The sequence below is a fragment of the Mauremys mutica genome, chromosome 21 (genome assembly GCF_020497125.1).
Source record: "Mauremys mutica isolate MM-2020 ecotype Southern chromosome 21, ASM2049712v1, whole genome shotgun sequence".
NCBI classification, from domain to species: Eukaryota; Metazoa; Chordata; order Testudines; family Geoemydidae; genus Mauremys; species Mauremys mutica.
Genome location: NC_059092.1, coordinates 15,177,142 through 15,190,697, shown reverse-complemented (window position 1 = coordinate 15,190,697; position 13,556 = coordinate 15,177,142). Strand labels below are relative to the sequence as shown.

Below are 13,556 nucleotides of genomic sequence, written 5' to 3'. Positions count from 1 at the left end.
AGGGGGAGGAATGACTTTGGGATCCATCCAAGAAGTGTCATACTCAATCTGGGTTCTTATAACTACTTATCTAACATGGTACATCACATGGTTTGATCTGCCAATTAGCCTCAGTCAGAGCTGCTAACCGAAAGCAGATGGATCTATACGTTATCGTATGGAAAAATCTGCCACTTCCCATTTTCCTGGAGAGTGGGAGAGCCAGGCTGAATGCCCCTTCCTAAAATCACCAGGCAGCAGCAAGTCTTAGATATGCAGGCGTGAGGATGAGCAATTAAGGGTGCTCTGATGCAAAGGTGACGGAGAGGGGAGTGTAAGTACCTAGGTTGGCGGAAGGCTGATGGCTGCTGTTGTTTCATACAGGTGTGGCACTGAACATGAGCGAAGGAGATGCCCTTCACCTGTTTCCTCTGTATTTTGTGTGTGTTGTACATTGGGATTATGTAAAGCAGCACCTGCTGTCCTTCCCTTGCACCCTCCCCTCCCCTGGGGTATAAGAATTTCTGTTCCCCCATCTTGGGCAGAATGTTAGAAGCATCTGAGCAGGCAGGAGAACATCTCAATTGTCTGATCAGAACATTGGAAATTCCCATCCCTCCTTCTCGTCGCCCCACCTTCCCCAAACACATGCAGTAGCATTTATCAGCTTCAAAAAGAGAACTGTTTAAATAGCATTAAGGGCCTGATTTAAAGTCACAAAAGCCATGAAATTCAGAGTTAAGGCTAAAAATCCACTTGACACTCTGGCCTTAAGTCATAAAAGGCATGAGCCAAAGGCAGCAGCTGAGTGCTCAGAGTTGCCTGGCTTCCGAGCAGGCTGGGGGAGGGATGCAAGTCAGATCCCTTAATGAGATTTAAACGAGCTGATGGCCTGAACTCAGAAGGTTCAGAGATGCTGTTTGGATTAGCTTTGGGATACTGATCCGAACCGCTTTGGTCTGGGAACTGGGCTGGAAGGCGTATTTTTTCCCCAGGGGCTAGTCCTGAGATGTGCTGAGACCCAGCAGCTCCAACTCCTGTCAGTCTGTGAGCTCTGAGAGCACAGGACCATGATTCAGTCCAGAATCCGGGTTGTTTGTGATGTGTGCTCCTCTTGGAGCCCGAGATTGCAGGGTTGTACGCAGAGAGGCAGTGTGGTGTAGTGGGTAGAACATCAAGCTGCGAATTAGGAGATCTGGGCCACTGGCCTGCTGGGTGACCTTAGGCAAGTCACTTCCCCTCTCCGTGCCTCAGTTTCTCCTACTGCTTGTCTTGCCTATTTAGATTGTTGGAGGGGGACTGTCTCTTACTATGACTTACAGTGCCTAACACAACGGTACTCCAATCTCAGATAGGAGCTTTAAATGCCATCATAATCCTAAATCTGGAACCGTTAGTCCTTTAGTGAAATCACAACATTATCAAAGCAAATCAAGTCAGATTTAAAACCTTTATTATGGTCGAGGAACAAACAGAAAAATGTAACAGCATCAGGTTCGTGCACCTGGAACAAGGAAGTCCATTAAGTTCCAGCCATATTTGTTGGTTTGAATTAGCTGCTAATCCTACATTTTGCCAGGCTGCTTTCAAAAGCTTTTTATGCCAGCTCCAAGCTAATAGTGTCTTGTCTAGTTGCATAGGATCACGTAGCAATGCACTTGGGCCTCATCAGCGAGAAGAAACTAACTCAGAATATGGAAACGGCTATCTAGCTTCGGTTGTTCAAGGCAAAATTTTCACTAACGGCCACTGAGTTTCGGTGCTCAGTTCAGCACTCTTTGGGGGCCCGGTTTATTTTAGGGATGCTGAGAACCCACAAGTCCATGGAGTCAATGGTAACTGAGGGTGCTCAGCAGCTTTGAAGACAAGGCCCCACAGGCCTCTAACTGGGGCACCCAGAATTACTAGCCACTTCTGGAAATGCTGGGCCTTAATGTCTTGACCTGGGGTGAACTTCATGACAACTTTATCGTTGGGAAGGGCCAGTGCAGCCAAAGGAAAACTCTCTGTGGAAATGTGTTCCTTTGGATGGACGTTCCACTGGGAAGGTTTCTCCGGTCCAGGATGGAATTTAGGTCCTACATCCGGTGGGGCGGCGTCATGACCGGGCTATAGCGTCAGTCTCTTTGTATCTGGCCCAGTGAATATTTAAGTATTTATACAAAATGGAACCGCGACAACGGGAGAGACTGGCAGCGACTTGACATCCGAGCCTGGTGGTGAGGGCATTCAGCTGGGATATGGGAATGAGGCTCTGATTCAGAGCAGGGACGCACACCTTGTACCCAGATCCCAGGTGAGTGCCCTCACTCCTGGGCTGTTGGCTAGTCTGGAGTGAGTCGCTTACTCTCTTTTTGCAGAAGACTTTGACCGGTCTAGTTCTGATGCAGAAAAAAAAAAACGTCAAAACCTCGAGTTGTTTCAGGAAGTAAAACTCTTGTTTTCTGGCCAACCTTAGTTGTTGTACATGTTGCCTCGTTTGAGGGGGTAGGAGGGAAATTTGCAAGATTCATACAGTTGTACAATCTACAAAGCATGGATGCATTTCTTGAAGAGATAAAGACTCTCCTCCAACACAGACGGGTTGGAATTGGGGCTTCTTCCACTATGGGGACTGTCTCCATACAAAGACGAGGTACCTGGTTAGTCCTGTCTCATGGTGTAGCTCTGGATGGCAGTTTGGAAATAAGCAGCCGTGTTGCGTTCTGGATGGAAAAATATCAGATAACACTTGGGGCCAAAGTAACCCATGGAGATCCCAAGCAAATTGACTACCACGCCCACGGCATCGGAGATGGTCACCAGCACCCCTCTGTACACAGACATGACCAGGAAAATGGCAATCCCGGAAACAGCATAGCAGGTCATGCACAGCGTGATGTACTTGGCTTCGTTGTAGTTCTTGGGAAGCTCCTTGCCCACGTAGGCAAAATAGAAGCACAGAATAGAGAGAAACGTGTCTAGGCTGCTGTTCATTAGCAAGGCCAACTTGTAGCTCTTGTTGCATTGCAGCTCTACTATAGAGGGGTTGTCCTCCAGCGCTAACGGAACTGGAGCAGGAGGGTGGATGATAACGTTGGTCACAATGATGGTGACTTTCAGAGCTAAAATTACGGTTATAAAAATGTACTGGCCGTTGTACTTCATCCAGTAGCTGTAGACTTTGGGCAGCCGGGCAGCCATCTTGAAAATGCTGATGATCTGGAAGGACCTGACGGTGATGCAGGAGATGCACACGCTGAAGCAGAGGCTGAACACTGTTTGCCGGCACATGCACTTGAACTCTGTTGGGACCCCTATGTACATGGGGACGTTGATGAAACCGATGATCACAGACACCAGCATGAGGAAGCACATCCTGCCTCCTGCGGACTTCACCACGGGTGTGTGCGAATGAATGGCAAATGTGACAGATATGACTACAGTGGCTATGAGGCCCAGCACCGAGAATAGCAGCAACACCACTGCAGTGCCTTCTTGCCATTTCAGATATTTCACAAGCCTTGGGTAGCACTTTTGACTTCTGGCACGGGACCACTGGTCAGCTGGACAAGGCTGGCAGTTGTACAGGTCTGCAAAACAAAATGTGGTGTTTCTAAAAGACCCTAGCAAGGGCTGTCTTGTCTGTAAATAGTCAATATGTCTAGTAAGAGCATAACTGATGGGAGTGATGCTAAAGCTTTTGCACCCATACTAGCTCAGGCCGCTGTCTTGTCAGCTCTCACTAGCTAAGCAGGGTCAGACCTGGTCAATTCTGGATTGGGAGACCTCCATGGGAACCCCAAAGTAGTGGTGGTTGTACAGTTGCTAAAACTCTTCTTTCTAACTAATATGTGAACCAGAGCCGTAAGCTTGGTCATAGGGGTACACTATGCTGTTGGAGGTGAAGTCATTCAAATGAGAGGTAAAGCCACTACCGGCCCTTAGTGATCCCATGGGTTTGTTTAGGTTTGTTTTTCTTTGCAAGTGTAGGGATTTTAACCCTAGTGTCTTGGCTAAATTCCAATCTGGGTAATTGCATTCTACATCCCAAAATTCCCCCTAAACTTGACGTTGGAGTCAGTGTTCCTTTCCCCTTCCTGCAGGAGTCATTTCGCTGTGCACCGTTACCCTATTGTTTTCCACCCTAGAGGTGACGGCACTTCAACAGTGGCCACGGTTCCTCAAGTTTGTCAAGCTTCTTGGAATCCTTCAGGACAGACGGTGCTATGCAAATTTAAGATATAAGTAACACCTAAGGTCTTCTATTTGAGGATCTCGCATAACATTGCAAACATTAATTTAAGCTTCACAGCTCCCTGATAAGGTAGGGCAGTGGTCTCCAACTTTTTTGTGGCCAGTAGCACATTCATGTTTTCAGAAGAGTGTGGCGGGCACCAACAATTTTTCAAGACTTATTTTGTATTTGTACATTAAATAATAAAAAAAAATCATATTTAATATTACATAATATATGAATCAAGAGAGAAGCCGGAGAAAAGCCGCGAGGAAAGAGAACACTGGTGCCTGTAGCCCCGGAGTACTCTGTCCCCAGCGGGAGCGGGGCCCCGGATTGTCTCCTCTGCTGGACACTAGGCGGGTCCTGCACCTGCCGGGAACAGAGAACACTGCGCCTGAAGCCTTAGTTCTCTGTCCCCAGCGAGCGCAGGTCCATGGCTTCTTTCCCCTGCTGGGCACCAGGCGGGCACACATAAATGCCCTGGCGGGCGCCATGGCACCCGCAGGCACCACGTTGGGGACCACTGAGGTAGGGTGTTATGAAATCCATTTTACAGATATGGAAACTGAGCCACAGCGAAGCCATGTAACTTGCCTACTGTCAAACGGTGAATCACTGTTAGGAGTGACAATGGAAGTCAGGTCTTCTGACTCGTCATCCCCTTTTCTGACTACCCCTCTACCTCCATGCCAGCACCCGCTCCCTCCACACGCAGAGAATCTGAATCAGTGAGAGAAAGCAGGGCCTTGCGGGGATTATTGTTACAGTAATGGAGATGTCAGCCGAGACTGGGGCCTCGTTGTGCCAGCTGATGTAAAAACTCGCAGTGGAGGCAGTGCCTGCCCAAAAGAGTTTACAGTCCCAAAGAAGACGACAAAGGAAGGATTTATTATCCAGTATTATAGATATGGGACTGACGTCCAGAGAGAACTAAGTGACTTGCCCAAGGGCACACTGGAAATGTGGCACGGCCAGGAATTGAAACCAACTCTTCTGGGTAAGAGATTCATTCCTTTCTTAGACTCTAGGACTAGATGGGACCATTAGATAATCTAGTCTGACTTCCTGGATAGCGCAGGCCAGAGAGTCTCACTCAGCTACCCCTATCTAAAGCCCAGTAACTAAACTACAGACCTTCTGCTGGGAACAAGCACTGTCGGACTGATATGAAAACAAGGTGCGTTTAGGCTTGTACGTTGCATTTTCCTTACCGTTGTTGTTGAGGAAAGTCCCTTCTTCACAGTCGACACACTCAAAACAGCAGCTGCTAACACTTGCAGGCTTCCTCCGCTGCCCGTACTCACACTGCTGGGAACAGACTGAAACGGGGACCTGGGAAAAAGGGAATCGGAGGAAAATGACGACGATCTCATAGCAACTTCCAGGTGAGCTGGAAGAACTTGTAAATGTTCCATAATAGAACCTCAGCAGATCATCTAGTCCAGTCTCCTACTCAAAGTAGGACAAATCCCCCAGACAATTTTTTTTTAACCTCAGCTTCCTAAATGGCCCCCTTAAGGATTGAACTCACAACCCTGGGTTTAGCAGGCTAATGCTCAAACCACTAAGCTGTTCAATTCTGATTCAGTAACAGTATAGACAGGAAAGGGGATACACAGCAAGGATAAAGCCAACCAAACAATATGCTTTACCTTTAAATAGGGAACAGGGTTTAGATTGGGCTCCTCTTGGGATTCAGCCATCAGTTATACATACCTGCTATAACTTTACCAGCAAGTTTACCATGTTCCGATGGCAGAGAACCAGGGATTGATTTCTTGGGATGGCCATAAGCACAACATTCCTAGGATCAATCTAACTACTGCATCACCTTTAAATAGAGAAGAGGGATGGGCATAGCCACAAAGGCAACACTCATCTGGGAATAACCTAACGAGCCACCGGATGTCGCTGTTGTACCAGACAAACAGCTGGAGGAACATTCTTCTGGCAGGAGGCAATTTAGAATATTAAAGCCAAGGACCAGACTTTCAGGCCTTGTTTGTTTATGCACAAGTCTGGCACACACAGCCCATTCTGGCCGCTTTTTTGGTCCTCTGTCATTGTGTTGCCCAAGTGACAGGATTTACGTGCTCCAGTCCCATTTGTGTGTGTAACTATGGCACAATAATCCCTAGCTTCTATATAGCACTTTACATTCGAAGAGTTCAAAGCACTTGACAAAGGAGGTGAGTATCATTCTCTCTGTATTACAGATGGGTAAACTGAGGCACGAAAGAGGGGACGTGACTTGGCTGAGATCACCCAGCATGCCAGTGGCGAATAGAACCCAGGTCTAGCTCTGTACTCTATCAACTAAGCCCTACTGCCTTGGGTTTTGCTCATGTAGTTCCATGACTTCCCCACATGTGTGATAATGGGTGGAGGGAACTTGCCGTGTTGTTTGGGGTGTGCCAGGAGATGTTCTGGGTGGTGAACAGCAGCTTCTGGTTCTTTGTGCTGTAGGAGGCGATTTTCTGAAAAGGGTTGTTGGGTTGGTCCCACTTCCACTGGATGATCTCGAAGCTGTTTGGAGTATCGTCTTTCTGTCTGAAATTGATCCTCGTATCGAGCAGAGAGAAGTCCACATGCTTCACCTCTGGCACTAGCTGCAAATGGAGAAGGATAAGATGATCAATGCACACGTACTACTAGGCACTGAAGTTATACATTGAGGTCACTTCCTGAAAGTCTGGTTCTGCTCTGAAAAGAGACACTGCCTAAGGAGCAGCCGTGGGTATTTTACTTGGTGATTCCAGGTCAAATGCTCTCAGTCAGCAGAAATTTTCTTCTAAGACCCAGCATGGCAAGCTGACCCTTGGATCAGAAAGTCAAACTGGGCTTTTCTGGCTTACATATCCCTAAAGATTCTGCAACTGGGACTCAACCAGGCTGATGAATGAGTCAGAAGAGAAGCCAGCTCGCTCCCCTGGAACTATGTTGGCTTTGCAAGAGATCTAAAAATCCTGAGGGCCAGACCCTGCCACCCATGTTCACGCTGAGCAGTATCTTGCATCCGATTGATCACAATGGGACTGGTGGGTGAGTAAGGGGAGAGAGTGGCCGATTCTGCCATCCTCGCTCTGGTCTGTGGGAAGTGGATCTGACTCTCTGAAGACCATGGAGCAGGTCTGTTCAGCAAGATGTTGCCGTTTTGACACCCACTTTGCAGAACAGAACTGCGCTCCAAAAGGTCCTGCAGGAAGTGGTCGTGGTAAATGCAGTAGTGGTGCTTTTCCTCTGAGTCGGTGCTGACCCCTGCCACACACGCCCAGTGCGGAGTTTGTGCGAGGTGGGCACTGGTCTCGCAGAGATGCCGTCTTTTGGATGGGGGCCCTGCATAGAGGTGGACTCTCTGCTGCTGTGTCTCTGCCCGAGCGTGAGTTTGGGACTCGGTACCTGCTGTCATTCTGCAAAAGTTCATTTGAACAATTGAGCTGGATGCAGGCGCGATCTATCTGTCCCTGCTAAGCAAGGAGACTGTGCTTCTGGGACAGCTACATGGAACTGTGGCAAGCTATTCTGCAACATGGACAGTTGTCTGCTAGGAACTCAGGGTCGCCCGGGGCGGGCAAGTGAGGCAATTTGCCCCAGGCCCCACAGGAGTCCCCACGAGAGTTTTTCGGGGCCCCTGGAGTGGGGTCCTTCACTCGCTCTGGGGGCCCCAGAAAACTCTCGTGGGGCCCGGGCCCCCAGAGCTTCTTCCGCTCTGGGTCTTCGGGAGCAACTCGGCGGCAGGGGTCCTTCCGCTCTGAGACCCGCCGCCAAAGTGCCCCAAAGAGACGTGATGGGGGGTCCTTCCACACCGGGACCTGCCGCCGAAGTGCCGGGATACTCCAGGCCCCCTGAATCCTCTGGGCGGCCCTGTAGGAACTGGGTTGGGGTCATCTGACCCATCTGATGCAAACCACCAAGCAGCCATCAGAGACTCACACCTTTCTGTTCCTAGCCACATGGGCTGGAGGGAAAAGGTTCTACCAGCACTCTCCCAGTGCCCCAAGCCATGTGGTCCCGCGCCCTTAAAACATGGCTTGGATTTCTCAATGCAAGCATGTGGCCAACCTGCCAGGGGTAAACCATCCGCTTGTGGCATCCTGTGGTATTGCAGCCCAGCAGCCTGTGCAAAGCGTGAGCCACGGCGTAGACAGAAGAGTAGACGTTGAAGTCTATGCGCTGCCCTTGGGCCCTCATACTGTGGTCTGCATCTCGGGCAGCACTGAGGCACTGGTCGCATGCTTGGTTGCATGTAGTTTGGTCACTCGCCTGCTCATTGGCTCCTTCTGCCGGGCTGATCCTGAAGTCATCAAAACCAGGAATGAAGAATGCTTTTGCTGCCACCCCTAGGATGGTGCCCACCCTCCAGAGGTCAGTGATGTTGTACAGGGCGAGCTCAATGGCCCAGGCTTCGGCGGCAATCCACACCAAATCCGTGACATTCTGGCGGACAGCTTCTTGGAAGAAGAACGGTAGCGTCAGCTCCAAGGACAGGACGATGACCACCTTGGCCGTACTGTGGATGACCCTGCTGACAACGGCCTGGATCTTTCCCTGCAACTCTAGTGGGAGCAGCTGGCTGCTGTGGGGCACTGGGATGACGTCCTGCAATGCCACGCAGATCTCGGTAGCCCTGGCCCGCAGGAGCTTCAGGTTCTGCCGCCCGTAATCGTCGTCGCTGTACAGAATGTTGATCCAGTTCCACCGGAACTCCTTCAGCAGGAGCAGCATGGCCACAATCTGCTGCTCCATGCTGGAAGTGGTGCGGAAGGCGGTGGGGAAGCGTTCGTGGTCGTCCAGCTCGTTAGTGATTGCCCTGTAGGAGATCTAGGGGCAGGGAGGAACAGGGAAGGGACAACGTGAATATACAGACATGACTTACACCCGGTATAACAGCCTTGGCGTCGTTGGACTTGTATAGGGTGTATTGACGTAGGGATTGGCTTTCTCTGGAGTGCAGACTTAATGCTGTCATCACGCACAAATTAGGGGCTGGTCTAACTACGGAAATGGAGCGTGTCTGAGTTCCAGAAAGCCAGGAGGTGCCCAAGTGAGCCGTCCAGCAGCAGCACTCTGCACATCTGGTGTGATTTACGTATAAAGGGACCAGATTATCCCAATGAAAACATGGGATGCCTCTTGCTTGCCACCCACTGGGAAGCATGTGACACAGGTTGATTTGAGTATGCTGAAGCGACAGGGGGCTGACTCGCTTCCGACCAAAGCACAGGGGGTATGTTCATGAAATCATTAGTGAGGCAAGCCCTGGAAGGCTTGTCCAGCCCTAACATGGGCACCAGCTTACCTGTGGCATGAGGAAAAGACTCAATACCTGGGCCACTATAACAGCTGCGTGTGAAGAGTCTGGGCCAATAACAGCCAGCACCCGGGGCTGGTAGTGTGTATAGTTATTTTGCAGCGGCACCACAGAGTGCTGGTTGGCGAGGAAATACAAGATGGGGTGGATGGAGTTGGTGAAATAACAGACGTCGACCATCTCGTAGCCTAGGGAGACACCAGGCAGCAGGGTACTGGAATTGTTGATCTGCTCCACGGCGAACCTCATGGCCCGGAGGTGGCTGTAGCTTGCTATCTTCAGCTTGTACCTGGGAGGAGTGTAAAACGATGAGCGATGGGTGCGGGAACCCATCCAGTGAGAGACCGCGTCTGCCTTTGGGCTTATGCAGCGAGGCTCGAAGAGGACTCCTCTCCCTTAGTGTTGCATAGCACTGCAGTCTCAGGACCCTGGGCCCAACTCAGTAAGGTGCTGAGCACGCATAACTCCCACTAGCTTCAGGATTGGGCCCCAAATTCTACCCTGAATATAGCGCTCCTATAGGAGTCAATGGGAGCCAGGTGCATCATGGGCCATCATTATGGGAAGCAGCGTGGTCTGTTGGACAGAGCAGTGGAGCGAGACTCAGGGGACCTGGATTCTTTTCCAAGCTCTGCCACTGGCCTGCTGGGTGACTTTGGCCAAGTCAGTTCCCCTCTCCATGCCTCAGTTTCCCATTTGTAACACAGGGATAATGACATCACTTTGTAAAGTGCTGTGGGATCTACTGATGAAAAGTTCCATATAAGAGTTAGGGTTTGTTATTATCAGGCTTTGAACCCCAACCCCTCAGCACAGGCCTCTACCAGTTGAACTACAGGAGTAACTTCCTTAGTTAGTGTAGTAGGCTGTTATCCTCTAGCAGTCCAGCCACCAGTGGGGAGATGTGACACACACTCTACTAGTGTCTTATGCTTGCCACTAAAGGCAGGATTATAATAGCGTTTTTCTCCACCATCTGGGCCAAGATTACCTTCCGGTTAAGATCACATGACTGGAAGCCAGGACTTCTGATTTCCAGAGTGACTTTGCAAATGTGTGACTTTGAGCACTTAACTTCTCTGGGCATCATCCCACGCCCTGCCTCCCATCGCATTGCTAAAATGGGTGTCATTGGAGGATCCTGAAGGATTCATGCTTGGGAAGGGCTTTGAGATCTTTGGATGAAATGCACTGTGCAATGTGAGTGAAATTCAGCCCTTAACAGGGCCTATGTACCACTTAAGCCCCATTGGGGTGGTGCACAGCCCTTGTGCTTGCATTTCACCCCATAAGACTAAATGAAAAGTGTTCTGATTGGAGCTGGGTGGCTGCAAAGGAGGGTACATGCTGCCCCCATCCAAGAAGTGGCACAGCTTGTGTGCTCCTGCTGCAACTTGCGGCGCTCTGGGGAAGCATTGTGATTGCCCCTCCTGAGGCCGAGCGGCTCCCCACTGCCTCCAGCATGGAACCTGTGACTTAATAGCACAGTCTGGCCTGGTGGCCTGTCCTTCGTCAGGCAAAACTTCTCTTGAAGTCAGTTTGGTGGTGGGGAGGGCTCCCCTTTTGGCCTGATGTGCCCGGGTAAAAGTTGGGAGGTGAGAGGAGAAATTGCACAGGCCTGAGCAAAGACCTTAGGAAGCGTCCCTTAGGAGTTCAGCTGTGCTATGTGTCCTGGGGGCAAAAGTCCCGATGAACAGCTTCAGGAGTGTCTGATTCGGGAATGCTGGCCATCAGCAGCGGGCAAGGTGCACACCTGAGTAGGCTGCAAGCTAAGGTTATGTATACACGGCCACCAGAGGTATGATTGCAGCATCAGTAGGGCATACCCAGCTAGATTTGATGTAGCTAGTATAACCCACACACCTCCTGGGTATGGTGCTCTGTCCCCTCTAGTGGCACCGAGACCACTTAGGGCTGGTCTACACTGGGGGGGCGGGGGGGATCGATCGATCTAAGATACGAAGTATCTTAGTTCGACTTACCTGGCCGTCCTCACGGCGGCGAATCGACTGCCGCGGCTCCCCCATTGACGCTGCTTACTCCTCCTGCCGAGGTGGAGTACGGGCGTCGATTCGCAGATCGATTTATCGCATCTAAACGAGACACGATAAATCGATCCCCGATACATCGGTTACTACCCGCCAATCCGGCGGGTAGTATAGACGTACCCTTAGAGATTAATGAGTCTGCGACAGCCTTGGCTAAGAGCCACGTGTCTTTTAGCTCATGCAGTAGAGGCACATTAATCTCTAAGTGGTCTCAGTGCCACTAGAGGGGAGGGAGCACCACACCCAGGAAGTGTGTGGGTTACACTAGCCATCTGAATAAGTACCCAGGGTGCTGGGCAGGCTTGTACAACCTCCACTGAAACCCAGGCTGCTGCAGCTTCACTGCTATGCCTAAACACCTTTCGAGGCTCTAGGCCTGAGTGACTTGCCTACGGTCACACAGGGAATCGGTGGCGGAGCAGATTTGGTCTCCTGACTTCCCATGAACCAGCCTTCTGCCTCTGTTCATTGTGCTGGGTACTGAGTGTAGTCATAGTACACAAGAGACTCTGCCCTGAAGAACTCACAATTTAAATAGATAAGACAGACCATGACTGGGATTCAAAGCAGAGGCAGAGAGAGACAAAGTGACTTACCCAAGGTCACACAGCAGGTCAGTGGCAGAGCCAGGCTTGGGACTGAGGTCTCCTGGCTCCCAACCCGATAGCCTATCCACTGGCCCATGATGAGCAGTCCTCCTCCTGTGCAGTCCCATTAGCCTGAATGGGTCTGCTTGGATGAGCAAGGGCCATTTGTTTAAGGACTGGGATGGAAAAGGGTTTGCATAGCGAGGCAGTGATCCTGATGGTCAGATAAATAGACTAGCAAAGCATCATGAGAGATCCATTTCAACTGTTAAACAGCTGGTGAGTTTTGTTTCATTTGAAGCATCTGTGGTGACACACAATATTTGAATAGAGATTGAGGGCCACCACTTTCAAACATGGGTGGTTAATTTTGGGCACCTAATGGCTTCCTTATCTGATGGGCTGAGTTCCCCTAGCTCTCATTAAAGCCTATGGGAGCTGTGGGAGCTCACCACTTCTGACAAGGGGGCTGCCGGTTTAGGTGCCTGTAGTCCAGCACGTAGGCGTGAAAGTTTTGGCTTAAATGGTTTGTCCCAGGTCACGCGCAGGAAGTCTGTGGCAGAGTGAGGAACAGAACCCAGGTTTATGAGTCCCAGCCAGGTGCCTCAGCCACAAAAACCCTTCCTTCTGTCCCCCTTCACCAGGAACCAACCAGTGCTGGCTGCAGTGCAGCCCCAAACTATTTCATCGCTCTCCCCAGCCCCGGCGCCACCCGTTTCCTACTTACTCTTCACACGTGGGCACCGCCGAGTGACTGAGATGGGGGCTGCTCATAGTTTCAGTGTGCAGCGAGAAAAGCCCTCCAAGGAGGTAATCCCCCGCCAGATGGAAATCGGAATATTGCGTCTCTGAGCCTGCCATGGTCAGCAAGACACAAACGCACATCGCTACCACCCCTGTGCTCCTCATGGTTCTAGGGTGCCTTCAGAACCAGCTGCTGGTGAGCACCCAGAGTAGGTTTCTTGCCCAGGCTCTGCCAGTTGCTGGGTCTGGTGCTCGTTTTCACAAATTTCTGCTGACTTATTTACATACATTTCAGGGGCCAGCCCGAAAGGATTTGTGTGTGTTTACATTTTTCATGGACTATTGCATTGCCATGGGCAGTTAAAGCCAACAGGGCTGTGCATCAGAGGGGACACTCCTTGCTTGGAAGAGGAAATGCCTTTTAGAAGGCAATTATTGTAATGCTGATGTTTGTTAAGGGGCTGCTCTGCCTGTGCATTTGCCAGTGCTCTGCCGAAATCCAGCAGGCCCTCAGCAAGTGGGAGGCAGCATAGCCTAATTGATAGGGTTACTGGCCTGGAGATCTGGGTTCCGATCTTCATTTAGCCACTGGCCTACTGTATAAGCCTGGCCAAGTCCCTTCGCTTCCCTGTACATCTGTACAGGTTGAGGCTTGCATGTCGGAAGAC

The 13,556-nt window shown here is 50.6% G+C and overlaps 1 protein-coding gene across 1 annotated transcript; it reads right to left on the bottom strand.

Moving 5' to 3' along the window:
- Positions 1–2,622: 2,622 nt before the first annotated feature.
- TAS1R2 (taste 1 receptor member 2) lies at positions 2,623–13,029 on the bottom strand. Its single transcript, XM_044996625.1, has 7 exons — positions 12,872–13,029; positions 9,498–9,798; positions 8,261–9,019; positions 6,595–6,807; positions 5,410–5,530; positions 4,895–4,897; positions 2,623–3,551 (listed from the first exon to the last, which is right to left on the bottom strand). The coding sequence occupies exons 1-7, from the start codon at positions 13,027–13,029 to the stop codon at positions 2,623–2,625; spliced, it is 2,484 nt and encodes an 827-aa protein (XP_044852560.1).
- Positions 13,030–13,556: the final 527 nt, after the last annotated feature.